The sequence below is a fragment of the Cibotium barometz genome, chromosome 52, assembly GCF_041138505.1.
Source record: "Cibotium barometz isolate CiBa-2024 chromosome 52, ASM4113850v1, whole genome shotgun sequence".
Classification (NCBI taxonomy): Eukaryota; Viridiplantae; Streptophyta; class Polypodiopsida; order Cyatheales; family Cibotiaceae; genus Cibotium; species Cibotium barometz.
Window position 1 is genome coordinate 3,005,001 of NC_141097.1, and position 21,712 is coordinate 3,026,712.

A 21,712-nucleotide genomic window follows, 5' to 3' on the forward strand; every position below is an offset into this window, starting at 1 on the left:
AGAGAAAGTGCTGAAAGCTTGTAAACTCCATTCTCCACTCCGCCTTCCCAAACCACTTGGCCTGTTGCTTTGTCCCGGAGAGCAACAAAATGCTCATCAAACTCCACCCGTACGCCAGTCTTGCAAACCTGATGCACTGACAACAGATGAAAACCAAGTGCCGGAACATACAACACCTGGGAGGAATGCTTCCCCCCTCTGCCATCGGGAACTATCTCCATCCTGCCCTCACTGTGAACTGGGATAGTGGACGTATCCCCAGTAAGAATGTGACCAGAAAGCCTGCAGAGATCCTGTAAACCGGAACAGGAAGGAGTCATGTGCCTGGAAGCACCACTATCTAGAATCCACTCCCGAGTATCCGCTGCGGAGAATCCTCCAATCTCTTCCCTGCCTGAAGAAAATGAAACATCGGTGTCCACCACCTCCAGGTGCACAAAAGCCGGAGTCTTCATGATTGCTGCTGAGGAATCTTCACCCTTCTCAGTCTTCCGCTTGGGACACTGCCTCCAATAGTGGCCTTTCTCGCCACAATCATTACAGGTCCTCTCTGCCTTTAGTTTCTCGCGGTCAGTAACGGACATCTTCTCAGAAGACTTCTCCGACGAAGCCTTCCCTTTGCCCGTGTTACGGCCTTTCGACCGTTGGCCAGTTAAGGCCTCCGAACCTCCACCCTGAGGAGGGTTCGTGAATCGTTCCTCCTGATCCAGGACCATGGGCACAAGCTCCTCCCACGTGATGGTGCTGAGCCTGCCACCCACTGGTAATCAAAGACGAGTAAAATGCTGAGTACGAAGAGGGCAAGTGCGACAGCAACGTTATGGCCATGTCCTCTGACGATATCTCCTTCCCAGCCTGAAGAACTTCCTGCTAAAGAGCCTGCAGCTTGTTAATATGCTCCCGCATCGTCGACGACTTTGCAGGGTTCATAACCCGCATCTGTCCTTCCAAGGAAATCCTCTTCATGGGCGATACCCTGTTGTAAAGAGAGGCCAAATGCTGCCATATACCTCTAGCCAGCGTCATATGCTTTACATGATTGATTACCTGCGGTGTGCATTTGAGAAAGATAAACGAACGGACCCTGGCGTTGACACGATCCCACATCTGTGTCTGAGCCCCCCGGTCCTTTCGGATCGACGGTAACTCCCCTTCCTCTACTTCCGGCCGTGGAACACCAACAACGACGAAATCAGCGAGGTCGTAAGACTCCAGAACAGATTCCATCATAACCTTCCATATGCTGTAGTTGCTCCCGTCCAACTCACGGTCCACCGGGAACGTGGGGAGTGTCAGGATCTTCACATGCCTCTCGGCCATCTCAAACAGATCTGCCATTGCGGGGATGTACTCTTAAAAAGGGTGCGTGGGTGGGAACAAAGAAGAACTTAATACCTGCAAGTGGCTGTCCAACGAATCAGCCCGCCGTCCTCTTGCTTCTCCTCTTCCCGAACAGTCCCGTAGGGTCCACCAATCAGCAACACGACAGTCCCCCTCTTGCTCACACAAATCCCAAGAACTATCTAGAGCGTAGGCTCTGATACCATGTCAGAATACGCAGCGGAGATGATGACCAGATCTGGGAACACGAGCAAAACGCATGCAAAAAAATACAGCACAAGAGAGAGATGTGTAGGCGTGTAACTGCTCTATTTACACAAGAAGATCTCGGGTATGGGTATGATACACAAGTGGTATGGGGGCTGGGGACCTATTTATATGCCCCCATATGAGCAGTCGGCCTGCTGAAAAAGGCACTCCACGACTGCATCAAGTCGGCCAGCAGCATGCAGCCAATCGGCCAGCACTGAGGGTCCACGACTGGTCAAGTACAGTCAGCCAGCTCTAGTACACACATCCTGATGTCGTCGGCCAGCAAATGGACTGCCACCCAAGCCACAGAAAAATGGGAAAATAGGGGAAAAATGCGGAGAGTGGGGAAAAATGATAAAACACCTCATAAGAGCGGGCACACCCACAACAAAGGCCCTGGTGTATAAAAATAGACAGGAGATGACTTCTAACACACACACACACACACACACACACACACACACATATATATATATATATATATATATATATATATATATATATATATATATATATATATATATATATATATATACACGTTTTTTATTATTAAAAAAATGGCGTTTTTTATTTTGGCTTGATAAAAACAACGTATTATACACGTATTATACTTTGCCGTATTATACGTCCCGTCCCGTACCTGGCTGCTATGAATACTCCTAGCGGTAGGAGGGGGCCCTTCAGTGGGTAATTTGGGACCCAATCCGGTGTACAGTTCTCTCTCTCTCTCTCTCTCTCAAATCTCTTAAAGTTTGAAGTACTAAAAGTGGATTGCTAAAGACTCGCAAAACTCAAGATAAAGAAGATGGTGTGAGACTTGTGTGACATGATCCCTTATTACACGTAATTCCGTTGCATGTTACACAGCTTGAAGTGGTCGATGAATCAAAAATCATCAAGCCTGAGCAGATTCTCCTCCATAAGTGAAAGCATGATTCTAATCGAAGAATCCGATAGTTCTACACCAAGTTTAGAGACCGAGGCACTCACGAAGTCGTTTGGCTAGACGAGAAATTCTTCCAAGGGTACCCCCAGTTATTGGCGGAATACTTGAAGGCCATGCAACTACTGCCAAGCTGAGGAGGGACTGTCACATGCACCCATGTGCTTGTCAAAGTCACGCAGTAGAGCAGCACACACCACCCTAGGACACTGAGCAACGTCGGCGGCTGGGCTCCCATCTTGTCACGATTGTGACTTAGTTCATTATACACAGTCTCCTCATGGTTACAGATACTGAAGTGACATGATTACAGAGGACCCCTACACTCGGATGGTCACGACTATTCGCTCTAGAGACATGCCTCTTCATCAAGAGCCACACTCCTTCGACGACTGGTCACACCCCTTCGCTCTAGGGTTGCAACTCTTCACCCAATGGTTGCAGCTATTCGTCCAAAGGATGTATCTCTTCGCCTAGAGTCATGACTATTGGTCATGGGATGTGTCTTTTCATTCGTGTCTCTTAGACTCCTATATAAGGAGCCTGTTGTATCACAATTTCAATCAATCAAACATCTGTGTTCAAGTCTACTTTCAGTTTCAGTCTTAAATACACAGATAGTGGATGAAATACTAAGTAATAGCAGTAATCCTCACAGTGGTATCAGAGCAAAATTTTTTCCCGGGCCTACGGTTGTGAGCCTCTCACCCTCTCCGCTCTACTCCCCTACCCGGCGTTGTATGGAAGCAAAAGAAAGATGGAACCTACATCTACGAGTATGAGGTAACCTAAACCTTCTTTCTCAATTCACATATAGAAGACAGATGCACAGATGTGTGTGTGGCGTACCCAGTGAGTGTGCAGAGATTTCCTGCTGGTAGCCCTTCGTGTGCCTCTTCATCGGGTTGTGCCCTTTGGTGCATGGGTTCGCATCCCTTCACACGAATGGTCATCAAATCAGCCGGCAGGTACCCCTTCACCTTGGCGGCACTCCTTCCCCAAGCAATGGCACCTCTTCGCTATTGGCCGCTTGTGCAATAAGCGCCACGATTCAGCCAGCGCAGCCCTTCGTGGGTTTAATAAAACGACCAGCCGATTCAGTCAGCGCAGCCCTTCGTGGGTTTAATAAAACGACCAGCCGGCCAGCCCATTAATTAACTTGGGCGGCCCTTTTTTTTATTAACCCACGTACCCTTTTGATACATCCAAAAAAAAAAAAGAGCGAATATGGGGCCAGCGCAACGAATTCGTCCGCCAGCCAGCCCATTCGCTTCTCTCGCACGCTGTTCCAGGGAAGGTGCGCTCCTCTCCCACGCTGCCACGCCAAGGACTTCTCTCCACTCTGGCACACATTCCCCTCCTCAACCAGGCGTCCAACGGAACCCAACAGCAATCAGCCAGCGCCTTACATCTCGTACATAGACGAGGTCCCGGAAGCCATATTGCCCGAAAATCCTCGCCCAGCCCCGGAAATAATTACTATACCCGATACACCCACACCGAAGCCCGCCCCATTACCCGAACCTGTTGCAGAACCTGTTCCGGCTCCAGTTCATGTACCAGGTCCCCTGGACTTTTTATTATACGTCAGTCACCGCCACACCACTCAGTTCCAGGCGTGGGTGATCTGGCATATTTACTTGACGTGTCCAGCACACCATCTTGCTCATTACGAGTTTATTTTGGGACGGTACCCACATCTTGCATATTTCCTGGACGAGTGCCGTGTGGATGCAGTAAACCGGATCATCTCGCTTCAGCCCTTGGTTCGAGTATACAACGAGCTCATTGTGCCAGATTACACTCCATTAACCCCTGCAGAGACACCTCCTCTCGACGAGGTGGAAGACTTCGAGCCTTCGGAGTTAGGCTCCAATTTCTTAGCAGAATTGGGAGACGATTCACTGTCACTCTCTCCTCCAGCAGTACCACATATTTCACCAGCTTCTCCGCGCTACTCACTCTAGCAGCTCCAACATGCCTTCTATCTCAGAGGAGGAGGGCCAGCAACAAGACGAGCAAATGCAGGCCATTACATCATTACGCGAGCAGATGGAGACACTCCAGCAGACTTTTTCGACAAGTCTCTCTACCATCAGTAGACGACTCAACCAGTTGGCAGCGGCCCCATCCAGCGCGCACACCAGCCAGTGATCCACAACCATCTTCTTCAGAGACTTCGGTAGCAGAAAATGAAGATGAACCAGATCCAACTGCCGAGGTAAACAATGCAGAACTCCAACTTCTTTATAAAATATTTAATGCTGCACAAAAAAAGAAACTCGATGTCAAACTGCTGCCCTTATAATGGTCGCCGCGACAAGCGCGTGCTTGACCAATGGATATTCAAAATGGAGGTATATTTGACCAATACCGATTTGGTCGAAAGCAAGAAGGTTGCTTTAGCCAGTTCTCTACTCAAGGATACAGCACTTCTATGGTGGCAACGACGTGTTGCAGATGGTAAGCACACTCCTACTTGGGATAAATTCCGGCGCGCCCTCCGCAAGGCCTTTGAACCTGCCAGTGCAGACTACCATGCCCGGTCTGCTCTCCGCTGCCTGAGGCAAACAAGATCCTCAGCCGCATATATCACAGAGTTCCAACGTTTAACTCTGGAAATTGAGAGCCTCAACCCCGCTGACAAGCTACACAGCTTCATCGATGGGCTTGAACCCACCTTACAGGAAGATGCGCAAAGGTTTAACCCTCTCACCATAGATGCTGCCATTTCCTACGTAGAGCGCCTTGGAGATCTACGACGACAACCCAAGACATCCTTCTTTGGCAATCGGTCCTCAAACAGTGCTCGTTTCTCCCCACACAATCGCAGAGGAAATTTATCTCAACCTGAGTCTCAATATTCCCAATCCTCTGGTCAGCAATCTACTCGGCAACAGCCCTTTCGGCCTAGATTTTCAAGTCAGGCAGTAGCCTCACAAACAGGATCCTCTTCCAACAACAACAATCGGAATCGAGGACGCAACTGGCAAGGTCGCCGACCCAACAATCGCCGCAATTTTCGCCGCGATACCTCAGCAAGTCAGCAAGCCTCTACATCGGCACCTTCAACCCCTCAAGCCAACCCTCCAGGTCTTTGCACAATTTGCAATGGACCACACAGGTGGTATGAGTGCCCAAAGCGTAATTCTCGCCAGAATTCCAACATGGAATGTTTCCCAGAAGGTGAACATGGACATCATCATCCTTCTGCGCCAGAAAAAGGCAAGCAGGTGGTTCATGCAGTGCGAGTTTCTAAAGTTGTCAATGCTTTAATGCTGAATGCCCACAACCATACTTCAGTGCCTGTTAACCTTTCCAATCAAGTTTTGAGCTTATTGGGATTTATTGGCCAGCATCCTATCAATGTTCTTGTTGATAGTGGATGCTCAACTAATTTTGTGGGAACTACTCTCGTCAGCAAGTTGCGATTACCTACTCAGCAGAGTGCGGAAGTTTTCCAAGTGGAACTTGCAGATGGTTCTTTCCTGCATTGCAGTCAACGGATTCAGCAGTTGCATTTTCAGATTCAAGATTATCAGGATCAGCTGAATTTCTCTATTATGCCTTTGTCACACTATGACATGATCCTTGGACAGTCTTGGTTATATGAGTATGACCCTTTGATCAGCTTTCGAGATCATTCCATTCGAGAAATGGAATTACGAGGTCTGTTTAATTCTAAGCCGATTACTGTGGTTTTTGCTATGCAAGTCAAACGCTTAGTGCGTAAACGCGACAGCACTTCTGCCTTAGTTATGTTGCGAGAAGCAGAAGACAATACAGTTGACCAATTGGAATCCTCGCCATCAGATATTTCTTATTTACAGCAGCCCTTCTTTCAACCTTATATGGATTTATTTCCTGACGAGCTGCCAACGACATTGCCTCCTCGACGTTCTGTAGATCATACGATTGATCTAATCCCTGGACAACCACCGCCAGTTCGAGCTCCTTATCGAGTTTCTTATTCAGAATCCCAAGAAATTCAGAGACAATTGGCACAGTTGTTGGATAAAGGTCATATACGTCCAAGCAAAAGTCCTTTTGGTGCTCCAGTTTTATTGGTCAAGAAGAAGGATGGATCTATGCGACTTTGCATTGATTATCGTGCCCTTAATAAGCAAACAATCAAGAATAAGTTTCCCTTGCCTCGCATCGATGAGCTCTTTGATCAGTTGCTTGGTGCGAAGGTATTTTCGAAGATTGATCTGAAGTCAGGCTATCATCAAATCAGGATTCGAATTGGAGATGAGTATAAGACAGCTTTCAGAACAAAGTATGGATATTATGAATTTTTGGTCATTCCTTTTGGGTTAACCAATGCCCCAGCTACTTTCATGACTTTGATGAATGCCATCTTTGGTCCTTACTTGGATAAGTTTGTCATCGTTTATCTGGATGACATTTTGGTCTTCAGTAAGACTTTAGCAGATCACAAGCAGCATTTGCAGATTGTCTTCGACGTACTCCGTACGAATGTCTTGTACATCAACAAGAAGAAGAGTCAGTTTTTCAAAGATCATGTGGAATATCTTGGACACATCATCTCTGGACATGGTATTGCAGTTGATCCTAAGAAGATAAAGGTCATTGTTGATTGGCCTTTGCCACTTACAATTTCAGATGTGCGATCTTTCTTGGGATTAGCAAATTTTTACCACACCAAGGTTCACAAGTTCTCAGATATTGCTGCTCCTTTGACGGCCCTTACAAAGTTAGATAAATTGCAATGGTCACTTGAAGCTGAAAAGTCCTTTAATGATCTTAAGCATGCGTTGACAACTACGCCTGTTTTGGCTATTGCGGATCCAACTCAGTCGTTTGACGTCATGACCGATGCTTCGGATAGAGCATCTGGAGGCGTTCTTATGCAGAATGATCGTGTTATTGCTTTTGATAGTCATTAATTTTCGGCTATTCAAATGCGATATCCCGTTTATGACAAGGAATTTTTGGCAATTGTTCATACTTATAGAACGTGGAAGCATTATCTTCTTGGTGCAGATTCAGTGGTTAAGACAGATCATCAGTCTTTGACTTACATCTTTACTCAGCCAGTGATGAATCCTCGTCAAGGACGATGGGTTGAATTTTTGGCGAATTTTCACATGGCGATACTCTATGTTCCTGGATTACAGAATGTGGTAGCAGATGCTTTGAGCCGCATGCCTCGAGCTACGAACTTTGCTATCTCAAATGTGTAGATGGAGATTCCTGCATGCTTTAAGCATGAGTATTTGACAGATAGAGACTTTGGAGATGTCTTTCGCGCTCTCAAATCTCTTCATCCTACTGTTGCAGAAATGAATATGTTTGCCGCATATACAATTGCAGATGATTTACTTTATTACTTAGATCGCATTTGTGTTCGTCACAATGCATCTTTGCGGAAACTCCTTATTCAAGAGCATCATGAAGTACCCTTTGCAGCTCATCCTGGAATTAATAAGACATATCGACTGTTATCAGCAACATACTTTTGGCCTCAGATGCAACAGGATGTTATTAAGTTTGTTAAAGCTTGTCACTCTTGTCAAATTATGAAAGCTTCACGACAACTTCCTCAAGGATTGCTTCAGCCTTTGCCAGTTCCTCAGGAAAGATGGGAAAGCATAAGCATGGATTTCATCACTACTTTGCCGCATTCGCAGAAAGGCAATGCTCAAATTTTAGTAGTGGTTGATCGGTTTTCCAAAATGGCACATTTTATTCCTTGCAAGAAGACAGTTTCTGCTCCAGATCTTGCAGCGTTAATCGTACAGCATATTTTCAGAATTCATGGATTGCCACGATCTATTGTTTCTGACAGAGATCCGAAGTTTACTGGACATTTTTGGACTTCCTTATTCAAATCCCTTGGTACGAATCTCTTGTTCAGTTCTGCTTATCATCCTCAGACAGACGGACAGACAGAACGGGTAAATCAAATTTTGGAAGAAATGCTTAGACATTATATTCAGACAAGATTAGCTTCTTGGGAAGAATATTTGCCTCTTGTGGAGTTTGCTTACAATAATTCTCCGCATTCAGTCACTGGAATGACTCCTTTTCAAGCAGCATATGGTCACACTCCGCTTGTGCCCACAAACTTTGTTCTTCAACACAAGGTGGCATTAGCAATTTAGCAGATCAGTTGATTCAAGAAATGCAAGATATTCTTGTGCAAGTTCGAGACAGAATGGTTCATGTTCAGCAGAAATATCAAAAGTATGCGAATAAGCACAGAAGGCATACTGAGTTTCAAGAAAGTGACTTGGTTTTGCTTTATGTTGCACCGCATCGATATAAGACCGTAAAGTCAGTCTTTCCGAAGTTGCGACCGCGTTTCTATGGTCCATTTAAAGTTATAAAGAAGATTTCAGTTGTCAGTTATAAGTTGGATCTTCCACCATCTTGGGGAAAAATTCATCCGACATTTCACATCTCTTGGCTCAAGGAATACATACAAGGAGATTCATCTATTCCGGAGTCATCTTCTTATGTTCCTGAGATTGAAGATGATCACATTATTCTTGTTCCTAAGAAGATTCTTGACGTTCGTCAGAAAGAAACAAGACGGAAGATTACTACAGAATTTCTTGTTAAGTGGATGGACTTGGATGAGTCAGATTCTACTTGGCAGACAGATGAAGAAATGCAACAATATCCTCAACTCCTCCAAGAATTCTTTGGCAGACGACCGACTCTCATTTAATCACAAGGGTTTTATTTTAAATGGGAGGGAATGTCACGATTGTGACTTAGTTCATTATACACAGTCTCCTCATGATTACAAATACTGAAGTGACATGATTACAGAGGACCCCTACACTCGGATGGTCAATGTCACGATTGTGACTTAGTTCATTATACACAGTCTCCTCATGGTTACAGATACTGAAGTGACATGATTACAGAGGACCCCTACACTCGGATGGTCACGACTATTCGCTCTAGAGACATGCCTCTTCATCAAGAGCCACACTCCTTCGACGACTGGTCACACCCCTTCGCTCTAGGGTTGCAACTCTTCACCCAATGGTTGCAGCTATTCGTCCAAAGGATGTATCTCTTCGCCTAGAGTCATGACTATTGGTCATGGGATGTGTCTTTTCATTCGTGTCTCTTAGACTCCTATTTAAGGAGCCTGTTGTATCACAATTTCAATCAATCAAACATCTGTGTTCAAGTCTACTTTCAGTTTCAGTCTTAAATACACAGATAGTGGATGAAATACTAAGTAATAACAGTAATCCTCACACATCTCCCAACCCGGCCGAAGGAGATATCTATGACAAGGTGCCACCACACCCTATATATGGCTCTTCGAATTCCGATGCTCTTGCATATGGGATAATCCACCACAACTTCCAGTCATATGATAACCCGAGAGTAGCTACAAGAATTGCCACCTCCAACACCCTCCTTCATTCGAGCACCTCGATCAAACAAAGGTTAGGACCGCCCAGGACCACATAGGCCGAGCTTTGATATCATGTCAAAGTCACGCAGCAGAGCAGCATCATGCACAGTGCACACCACCCTAGGCTACTGAGTAACATCGGTGGCTAGGCTCCCATCTCCCAACCGTTGCTCCCCCTAATAACCCGACCGAAGGAGATATCTATGACAAGGTGCCACCACACCCTATATATGGCTCTTCGACTTCCCATGCTCTTGGATATGGGATAATCCACCACAACTTCCAATCAATGCAATAACCTGAGAGTAGCTACGAGAATTGCCACCTACTGAGGTGTAGTGTGATTCACTAGCGCATTATCAATGCTATACTTATACAGTTTTTAAGGAACATTTATCATATGTTGTGACACCATTGTGATCCCTAGTCCAGGGACATGTCAGGCACGAGGTACGTAGGTCATTCCAAGACGTAGGTGTCAATGTCTATCACTTAACCTACTTGGAGAACAGTCGTTTCATTTAGGTCACCCTAGGTTAGGAGCATATAAAGCATTTAGAAACATTTATAGCAAAAGGCATAGGCCTCTTATATGGCCACCCTTTGGGCTTACACAAGGGCAGCCAATGGACCACCAAAAAGGGGCCAACTTTGGCCTTGGTGAAGGGAATAAGATTACAGATCAAGATAGCAACAAGAGGGGGGAGCACATGTTGGATGTGAAGCAAGGACCGGAGCCATTGGCCGGAGCCCAAGAACCTTGCCTTCCTTTGTTTGAACTACAATGTTCCGAGAAGGAGCTAGAGAATCTTCACCAACACTTACCGTCAAGCTCTAGGGAAACAATGTTGGCATCTATCCTCTTGCCCTTTTGTCATGCTCTACTTTGAACAACTAGTCCTTGAGCGTCTATCTTGGTATGGTCGTAGCATCCTCTCCCCCTTTCAAAGATTCATTATCCTTGATGACCAACTCGAGCCAAAGCTCCCAATTTTCGAGATTAGTGGCCTAATCTGGCAAGGTTAGGGGAGCCCTGGGATTAGGAGGACGCAAGCTAATACGGGTGGCTAAGGTTAATATTAATAAATCCATGTGCACTAGCTATATATAATAGTTTGGTTATGTATAGTAACAGTGGATACTATATAAGTGAAGCATGGTTATTATTGTTATAATCTCACTATTGGTCAGAGTTAGACCAAGACTCTGGCTACGCGTGTGGTGGCAATCTGGCATAGCATAGATCGGCATGCCGAAGGATTGGCATGGATTTCTGGGAGTCAGACGTCTCGGGGGTGGTTCAAAGCATAGAACCTACGGTTGGGAGGTGCGCTAGCCTGCATCCCTCTTAGGGGGTTTGTACTAATCACTTGTGTCTCATGTTTAGGAGATTCGTGAGGTTAACACTTGGTATCAAAGCGGCCTAAACGTGAAAGGTACATGTTCGGTTACATGGATTCTGAGAGTGGGGGAATATTTGAGATCGTGTGGGTAGAGAATATGTGGAAGAAACCCCATGGGAAAAACCCTCATTTCTCTCTGATTTTTTATCCCATCTGGCTCAGTTTTATGCTCATGTACCTACCCTACTACATGTATAGGGGGTGGAAGAGAGTGAGTAAGTAAAGCTTTTAGAGGGCTGTTTTGGAAGCCTGCGCATAGGGCAATGAAGCTGCCCGTGGGTATGCAAAGCAAAGCATACACACCTGGTTGTGTAGGACCGCCAAGCCTTGGGTATTTCACAAGAGATAAGACAGGGAGGAGGGCATGATCAGGGCGGCCAACAGACACACGCAGCCTGCAGATTGAGAAGTAAGGGTGCTTGGGAGTGAAAAGATGGCGCACACAGGCTGATAGGGCTGTGAGCACAGGCAGAAAAAAGCACACAAGCAGGTGCCTCTACTTTTGGCAGGTACAGAAAAAGCACATGTGTACATGAGCATGGACTGCTGTCATGTATTGCAAAGATAGACTATCACGTTAAACTTTTATCCCCTTGGTCTATGAGTTGATCAATGGGAGTTTTTCTTTTTGATAGACAGACTTGATGTAACTAAGACCATATGTTGAATTGATTAAGCTAATTAGTAGTTGTTTGCTAAAACCTACCAACAAGACTAAGGTTAGATATGGAGGCACCTTTATATCAGCTCCGCCAGAGTCCGAAACGGGGCTAGGAAGCCAGACATTACGATAGTTGTAGTCCCAATTGAGCGTTAGATTAGCGGCTACATTGGAGGCTTGAACGGTGACACCGGTTTCGCCCAGTGTGATGGTGGAAGCAGGCACCACTGCTCGGAGAAGAGTGACATTTGTGAAATATGCAGTGACCTCTCCAACAAATGGGATGCTTGCAGTTCTTGTAACGTCAGGAAGAGGAAGAGGAGTGATGGCCTCCAAAATCTGTGTTAAAAGCACATCCTTCAAGTAATCCAGGCCTCTCTGTGATAGGGTTATCCATATGCGGGGGGTATTATCTGAGCTTTTCTTTTTCCCCCAATTTTGAAGATGAATATTAGACTGCAAATCACACCGCCCACGAGATGGTTCTGATTTGTGGTGAATCTCGTCTGACAGAGCCCACCTGTGTTCATATGCCGCGAGATCCTTCTGTCCACGCCCACCAACAGTAAGGCACAGCAGGAGCAGCAGAATCGCGAGCCATAACAGAGGATTCGACAGCTTCATGTTTGTTTTGGACCTGCTTCTTCTTGAGCGCCTGCAATTAGAGAGAGGGTCGCTCAAATTTACCATAAATTTTAGGCTCGTTTCAGACTGGTGGTGTCCCGCTCGTAATGTTTCGTTGTGGTAGGCCATAGCGATAGATTCATCATAAAAACACTTGGGGTTCTTATATTTTTTCTTTTTTAAGATTCTCTATTTGGATATGGGATGAGAAGAGAAAGAAGAAGAAGGAGGGGGAGAGTTGTTTTAAATGATAGAGAGAGAGAGAGAGAGAGAGAGAGAGTGGAGAAGAAGCAGAATTATTTTAATGAGAGAAAGAGTGCGGGGGAAAGAGAGAGAGGATGTTGCGAGGAAGGGACATAACTAAGAGAGAGAGAGAGAGAGTTGGGGAGGAGGGACAGAAGACGGGGTGATGCTACATGAAAGAGGGAGAGGGCTATGAAAAGAAGAAGAGACAATTGAGAGCAAGAGAAAGAGAGAGTGAGAGAGGGGATGATGTTTTAATCAGCATGGCTATTTGTAACTAGCACCCCTTTTTTAATTCGCAAGATGAATACTGAGCTAATGTGATACAATTTTTTTAGAGAATATTCTGTAGAAATTAATGGATTAAAATCATTACACCCACCAAAAATTAGAATCTATTATTCTCACGAATGGTTACAACCAAATTCTCTACATAAAAATCTTATTGTACCGCTTTTGGCATTGTTATACTGGCTTAGAAAGCTAGTTGCATTAAATGGTTTCACCAACCAAGTGAACTTGACATGTGGAAAAAGCATATAGCACATTATTGGGGTTTGTGTTTGCAAGTGACCCATGCCCTTACTCAGGTGGCACTGCAAGGCCAAACACAAGGTATCAAAAGCAAAAAATATATATATAGCACCAATATCCTACACAACAAGCTTCTCTCTCTCTCTCTCTCTCTCTCTCTCTCTCTCTCTCTCTCTCTCTCTCTCTCTCTCTCTCTCTCTCTCTCTCTCTCTCTTCGTAATATAAGATATATTACCAAAAAATTACTTTATAAATGGCCACATGGCCACATGGGCGCCATGTGAGGTACTAGCTTTCCCTCACTAATTACTCCGAACCACAGGTGTAGCTCGAAGCACCCTCATTCAATATATAGCCATGTCATTCTCCATCAAATGAGTTGACCGTAAGAGACCTGCCACAATAGTAGTCCTTTTATATAACCTATGTGAGCTGTAATACCTATGTGAGCTGTAATACCAACTTTTGCATCAAATATGAAGGCATTCCTAGTTAACCAGATATGCCACAAACCTGTCCACCTAAAAAATGAAAGAAAAATGAATGTTCTGGGTTATCTAGCCCATTCGGAATCTTGCACAAAATTCAGTCTTTAACCTTTACGGGCCTATTTGTCAAATGGAGTCCATCCCGCGACAAAGGAAATCCCACACCTTCTTTGCCACCGGACATGAAATGAAAAGATGCGGGCATGTTTCCACACATGTAGTACAAAACACACAATTACCAAAAGAAATCCGCTGCTTTTACAACTGACCCCAATGGTAGTGTTAAAACCCTAAGATCTCTCTATATAATTGCTATGCATAAATCAGGCATAAACTCATCCACCCCCGAGCCCAAGGGATATACATATGAATTATAATGAAGTACATCATACCTTTACCTTGATGTCCCATACCATGAAGAGGTATAACTCCAATCTAACAGTATGTAGCTATAGTGTGAAATGGTAGGTGAGTAGTTATGATCCTCTACACAAGAGAACATAACATAACCTAGCCTCAAAATAACATCAAGAGACCATAGCCTAAGCCTCCCTTGAGTGTGCCCCATGCCCCTATTATATAGGAGAGCCCTCAAGTGACTCTGGACTCTCCATCTCCCATGTCTGACCCTTGGATGCCTGACCCTAACCTTAACCCTTAAGGTTAGTCCTAACCCATGCTCCACTAGAGCTTGTTCCCATGCTCCCATGCTCACAAGCCTAATGTTGGTTAGCCTCCTAGTATATACACACATAATGTGCATATAACATACTTCCCCTCTCTCAAAACATTGCACTCTTGTAATGAAAAGAAGGAGAATTGCGCTGAATAATCTCAACCGACTCCCAAGTCGAATCCTCTATTTCCCTATCTTTCTACCTAATTTTAACCTCAGGGATTAGTCAACTACAAAGTCTCCTTTCCCTGAATTCAAGTACCTTATCAGGTTTATGTGGAACATAGGATAATTCTTCGACTTCAATAAGTTCTTAAGGAGTAACTATGTTATCCTCATCTCCTAGTTTCCCTTTCAATCTATTGATATGAAAGATTGGATGAAATCTAACATGTGGAGGTAGTTTAAGTTCATACGTAACCATGCCAATCCGATGTATAAATCGAAATGGACCACAATATCTAGGAGATAAATTCGAGCATTTTCCTTTTGACAAAGTTTGAAAATCTTTAGGAACTTTTAAATAAACCAACGGTCCTGGTTTAAAAGACCAAGTTGAGCATCCCTTATCAGCATAGAACCGTGCCCTATCCTGAGCACTCATGATAGAATCCCAAGCTTCGGTCAGCATTTCCTGTATATCACGCAAGAAATCCCTCAATGCATCAAGCTCGATGTCCTTAAGACCAACATCAATAGGTGCCCTGGGTTGATACCCATACATAAGCATGAGCAGACTAAAACCAATAGCCGTATATTTAAAACCGTTATAGGCAAATTCCATCCTTGGAATATATTTTTTCCAATTTGATGCTTTTCGAGAGAGATATGCACGAAGCATATCCTCTACAATCTAATTCATACGCTCTGTTTACCCATCAGACTGCGGCGGCTGATCAGAGCAATTCATACTCAAAGTAGTTTCCTCATTGTAAACCATTCGGAATAAAGTAGGAAAACATGGCATTATAACAGCAGGAACCAGGCGACCCGGCGTACCCACATCTGCTCATGGAATTATCGGCGTCCCGAGTTACCCATATCAACACACATAGAGAGTCATCAACGTCTCGATGAGTCACATATGTCCATCCGTAAATCATCAAGTTGATTGTATAAATCACCTAAAGTATGAAACTAGAGAAAGAAATGCCAACAAAGGAAAAATCCAAATTTCCTTAATCTAAACACAACAAGATAAACTTGCTGAACTCTAAAGAAAGAGATTTCAACAAGTGAAAATGCCGATGAGATTACACTCATCAATACACGCAGGCTATAGATAAAAGAAGTTTATTTAGAGAATGCCCACACAATAACTTTAAATGAATTCAAAAAATGAGATTGTCTTTGAATAATGAGGTCAACACGCTAAGTGATGTAAGCAAAGCAACAATCTTAAGCCCATAAGATAATATATATAAGGGATCACTAGCGTCCCATACCACCACATACCTTACCAATTTGAAACTCCCTAGTATGCCGTCTAGGAAATATGAATAAAATCCTATATAAAAGGAATAAGATGGCCTTATCCTAGACTTTCACATACTAAAACCTATCTCTATATTCTTGAGACCACATCAAGGAATAACTCTTTTCGAGTACATCCTTAGAAAATAATTTTGAATTATTGGCGCCTTTCTAATGATAACTACCCAATAAACAATAAAGTTAGGGTAGAAAAATAACTCACCTAGATACAGAAGTAACTAGGTATCCGAGTTGGAATATGTACAAGAGTACAAGGAACATAGTCCAAAATTACGTGCAAAAAACGAAGGCAAATGCTACCTTCAAAGCACATGAAATTATCCAAAAGATCAAAAGATCCTTATAAAACCATGGATAAAAGCATAGAAGCTCCTCGAATCCATGAAAACCATAGTTGATCATAAAAATCAATGCATGCCATCTAATGGTCATTAATCATGCCAAAAGAAGCATGAAAACTGGTGTTGGCCAACTCATCAATCCGGAGTATATGAACGTGGTGTCGTTCAAGCAAAACTCCAAAGTAAGCAAGTGAAACACATGTATGTAACACTCATTAAAAACTCCTAGACACGAATAATCTAAGCAGAACCTGATGAGTCAAAATAAAACTTGGAAAACATCCAATCAAATCCACCAAAACAAACAGATCAATTAACCCATGATAAAATTTGTCTTAAGCTTAAGAAATTAAGCACAGACTATACTTAAACAAGTACAAAATAAATTATCATGGAAAAGTGTCAAAGGTGAAACACACTTTGAACGCAGATTATAGCCTTCAAAAGAAATTAAGGAACATGTCCAAAAAGAATGGCTAAACAATGGTAAAAAATCATGAAAACATCGTTTTAGAATTAATCCAAACCGAAATAACTACTAATACGAGATGCAATCATATGAATAATATGCGAATAACCCGCATCTATCTAATGTCACAGTACGTGAATACGTACTTCAACACTAAATGACCCTCAAAAATATTAAATTCATGAGAAAAAGAATTATCGTGATTTTTTCTTATTTTATAGGACCTCAAAATACGATAATTTTGAATTCCACTAAACCTATCTTATGGCATTCCAAACCTATATTTTTCTAGAAAACTTTTAGCAAATAATTTTGTCAAAATATCATTGATATTTTAAAAATACCAATTTTTAGGATTTCTAAAAATAATTTCTAGAATATTCCTAATTTCTCCTGAGAATCCCATCATTCACGAAATTTCTAATTCCACTTGACAATTCTCAAACCCAATGAAAATCTATAATTTTAATGGATTTTCTAATTTTATGGGTCAAAAAATATATTTTTAAAGGAATTTGAATGGTCATGGCGCCCAAATGGACACACCACATGCCAAACACCAACTCTACATTTTCCAGAAACTTAAAATAACCTTTGTCTAATTTTTTACTAAATTTTTTTAAAAAAATTAAAATTTTTAATTTACCCCGAATGCATTTAGAATACAAACGGTCAAAAAAATTTCATAATCCCAACGGTCTTTTCGGAATATGGAAAGCCAATAGTTTCGGGAAAATGAAAAGATAAAAAAAATCGGAATGTGAAAGGTCAAAAGTTTCCGGAATCCAAAAGGTCAAAAGATTTTCCGGAATTCGGAAAGCCAATAGGTTTCCCGGGAATGCGGAAAGCCAAAAGGTTCAAGAAAAAAAAAATTCCAGAGGCAAAAAGTTTTAATTCACAGAAGTAAAAGAAAATTTTCGAATATCTTCTCTTTTAAGCCTTTTTTTTATTTTTTTGAAAAAAAGAACCCTTTTTAAATTTTTTTTAAAGCTAAAAAAATAAAGCTTTTAATTAAGGTTTTTAAAAACCTTTAAAAAACGATTTTTGGGGGAGGGGTGGTGATTTTCGCTCACCTGAGAGCGAAACCCCCCCTGCCCGCGTGCGCCGCCAAAAAAAAAGAGAGAGAGCTTGTAGCTCTCTCCTCTCTCCTCTCCTTCTCCATTTAATTCTCTCTCCACCCCCTCCTTCTCTGTTAATAGAGAGGAGGATTAAAGATTAATTAATCTTTTGATTAAAGAATTTAATTAAACAAAGCTTAATCATAATTAAAAATTAATTATGATTAGTGTTTAATAAAATTGTGCCTATTAAGAGATGTTCACACGGGCGGGAGGAAAATAGAAGAGAACTTCATATTTGAGAGACGAAGAGGATCCCATGCACACAGGAGAGCATTCCATGCTTCAATTGCCCCACTCTGCATTTTAGCAGAAATTGGCAGAAATTTGATAGCATACCCTGGCGAAAAAACCTATAAAAATGTATTAAAAATACATTTTAAACCATAAAAATGCTCTAAAAATTTCTAAAAATTTAGAAAAAAAATCCTAAAATTTATAAAAATTTGGAAAATTATTCTACCAAAAATATCCATGATAAAATATGCAGTACTTTGGTAAAAAATTCTATTAATGCTTATTTTAAACCATAATAAATAGAAAAAAATAGCAATAAACTCACGGAATTCCCCAGCAACGTCGATTCGTCCATTGAATACAAGAAACATTCGTTCCAACCACCATATTGATAATCCACATAATAATCATCAATACAAATCAATAAAATAATATTTTTATTTAGTAAATATTAAAATTTACTTCAAAAAATACCAAAAATTGTAATAAGAAAGAAAAAATAACAACAAATAACTAGAGATTTCTTTGATACCACTGTTAAAACCCTAAGATCTCTCTAGATAAATTTTATGCATAAACATGCATAAATCAAGCATAAACTCATCTCCCTGACCACCCCCGAGCCCAAAGGATACACACATGAATTATAATGAAGTACATCATACCTTTACCTTGATGTCCCATACCATCAAGAGCATACCATCAAGAGGTATAACTACAATCCAACAGTATGTAGCTATAATGTGAAATGGTAGGTGAGTAGTTATAATCCTCTACACAAGAGAACATAACATAACCTAGCCTCCTCAAGATAACATCAAGAGACCATAGCCTAAGCCTCCCTTGATGAGTGTGCCCCATGCCCCTATTATATAGGAGGGCCCTCAAATGACTCTTGACTCTCCATCTCCCATATGTGACCCTTGGATGCCTGACCCTAATCTTAACCCTTAAGGTTAGTCCTAACCCATGCTCCACTAGAGCTTGTTCCCATGCTCCCATGCTCACAAGCCTAATGTGGGTTAGCCTCCTAGTATATACACACATAATGTGCATATAACAGGTAGGTCTCCAACTAGCATCTGCCATAGGAACACCTTTCCTTGTTATAGAATCTTAGACCACTAGCCCTATAAAATTTCTTCCTTCTACCAGGCCCTACTCTTCCTAATGTTCCATACCCTATTAGCCTTCTCAGTGATCCAACGTTTATTTTCCACCATATATGGTACACTTGATTTATTGTACGCTAGACAATGTCTTGAGGCTTTCTAAATGCCCAATCAAACTAAGGTTGTTGATCCTCCAATCGAGGAATATCACCAAACGGTGTAAGTGTTGCCCTCACCTTCTCCCATAACTATACATATCCACGTGGAACCCAAAAATATTGATGGATTTTTCAAAAAGACAACAAGTGATCTCTACGTGGCAACAAAGCATCCAGAATTCTCACTAGTCCCAATCGAGCCATTCTATTGAATTTTGGCCGCAACAAGTTTGTCAAGCCACTCCAGAAGTCGTAAAGTAGCCAACACCTCACCTGCCATAGAATTCAACTGCAACCCTTGATTTGATGCAAAGCTTTGCCCATCAATGGCAATAAAGGCGAGAAAAAAGATATCATGCTAATCATAATGGATTATGCCACTTTGAGCCGAACATACATAGGCCAACCTCGAGATTTCCAATACACAAACTTATCATTTATCCTTGAAGAAATTCAGGCCAACAAATCCTGTGAATCAACATCAACTCCAATCAGATAACCTAAGTGGCATGTGATGCATCCCCTTTTTATGACCTGCCCATTCCATCCCAAACCAAGCAAATCGCTCTCAGTACAACTTATTAAAGCAATTTTCTGCATATTAATGCATAACCATGAAGCAAGACCAAAACTATCCCAAACATCCATAGCCTTCTAAACATTATCTCTTTGAGCCTTAAGGAACATGAAAGAATTATTTACCAATGCTTGGTCGACCATTTGCTCTCCGCTTGGAAGTGTAAGCCCTACAACTTCACTGTCCTCTGCTAGCTTATCCAGTCGAGATAATATTGGATGTGTAACAATTGCAAACAAGAGAGGGCTAAGTGGGCATCCCTGCCTGACCGATCTTGTCAAATGAATGGGCTCAGTCACCCCACCATTAATCATAAGCCTAGCCACTGCATATTAGCTAATAGTATAAATAAATCAAAGAAGACATGAGAGGACCAAATCCCATAGCCTGCTTAAGCTGTGAAAGAAAAGATCAACTAACGTGATCATAAGCCTTTTCAATATCCAGTTGAATCATAACCACCTCTTGCCTTGAAGCCCTTGCATAATCAATTCCAATTTTTACATTTAGTATATTATGCAAAATATTCTGACCTTTAATAAATCCATATTGCCTTGATGAATCAAAGTAGGAAGAAATCGTTGTTGCAACCTATTAGTTAAGACCTTTGCAAATATTGTATACATGGCCCTAGTTTCCATTGGCATAGATTAACCGGGGATGGAACTTTAGGTAATAAACGTATAAGCCCAATCTTCCAGCTCGCAGGCATGATACCTGTATTCCAAACCTCCTAAAAAATAGAAGCAAGAGGGGCCTTCAACTCATGAACATACTTCGTGAAAAACTCATTGGGGAGCCCATCCCATCCTAGACTTCTCCCTTTAGGCCACTACAGCTTCCACCTCATCCTCAGAAATCTCTCTTTCCAATTCATTTGCAAAAACATCTGATACCTGGTGACAAACCAAGTGAAACAAAGACTCTCTCTCTCTCTCTCTCTCCAAATAGAGACATCACTAGTGGGACCACCAAAATCTTAACAATCACACTTTGGAATGCAAATGGAATAAGTAACTTTCGGGAAACATGCAAGGGATGGATCTTGTGGTTTATATAAACACACCAAACCATGAGAGGGCCTACGTATTGTTCATGGGTATTCATGGTTATTAGTATATTGGAGTGGAACACATACAAATGGAGAGTTATGGGGATCGCACAAAGCAGCATGCCATGTATTTTATGGATTTAGAGGCCCTCCACCATGGATGTATATATTTTAACATGCTACTTTCTCCTAGAGACTTCTTAGTATACTGGGTAGTTGCAAGATAAGGCGCATCACTTTTGATAGTTGGGTGCCATGAAGGTAGCTTGAAAAAAGGCATCTCCACAACTTAACGGTCCAATCTCTCATGATTACGTTTGGAATTTTGTGGCATGGTGTTTGGGGCACATCATACATATAGTGGGTATTCAAATGGCACCCCTTGATCAGAAATCCAAGTTTTTTAAGGGCATGTTTCAGTGAATGAAAATTTTGATATTTACAGTATCCAACTTCCTTTACTCCAGTATATGTTGTACATAAAATGCTTAGTACTTCTTAATCCAAAGTCCAACAAATCATCCCAGTTTATACATGAAAAGAACATATTGCATAGAGCTTAACTTGAATCATTGGGAATTTTTT

The 21,712-nt window shown here is 42.2% G+C and overlaps 1 protein-coding gene across 2 annotated transcripts in view; it reads right to left on the bottom strand.

Moving 5' to 3' along the window:
• LOC147608685 (lipid-binding serum glycoprotein family protein) overlaps window positions 1–12,702 on the bottom strand; it is an 82,000-nt gene extending 69,298 nt beyond the window's left edge. Inside the window, exon 1 of one of the 2 annotated variants that reach the window (XM_086788171.1) lies at window positions 12,081–12,702. In XM_086788171.1, coding sequence (XP_086644297.1) covers window positions 12,081–12,695 — 615 coding nt within the window. In that variant the 5' untranslated portion in view covers window positions 12,696–12,702. The remainder of the gene's footprint in view (window positions 1–12,080) is intronic. The other variant, XM_086788170.1, reaches the window with a different exon arrangement.
• Between the last annotated feature and the right edge of the window lie 9,010 nt (window positions 12,703–21,712).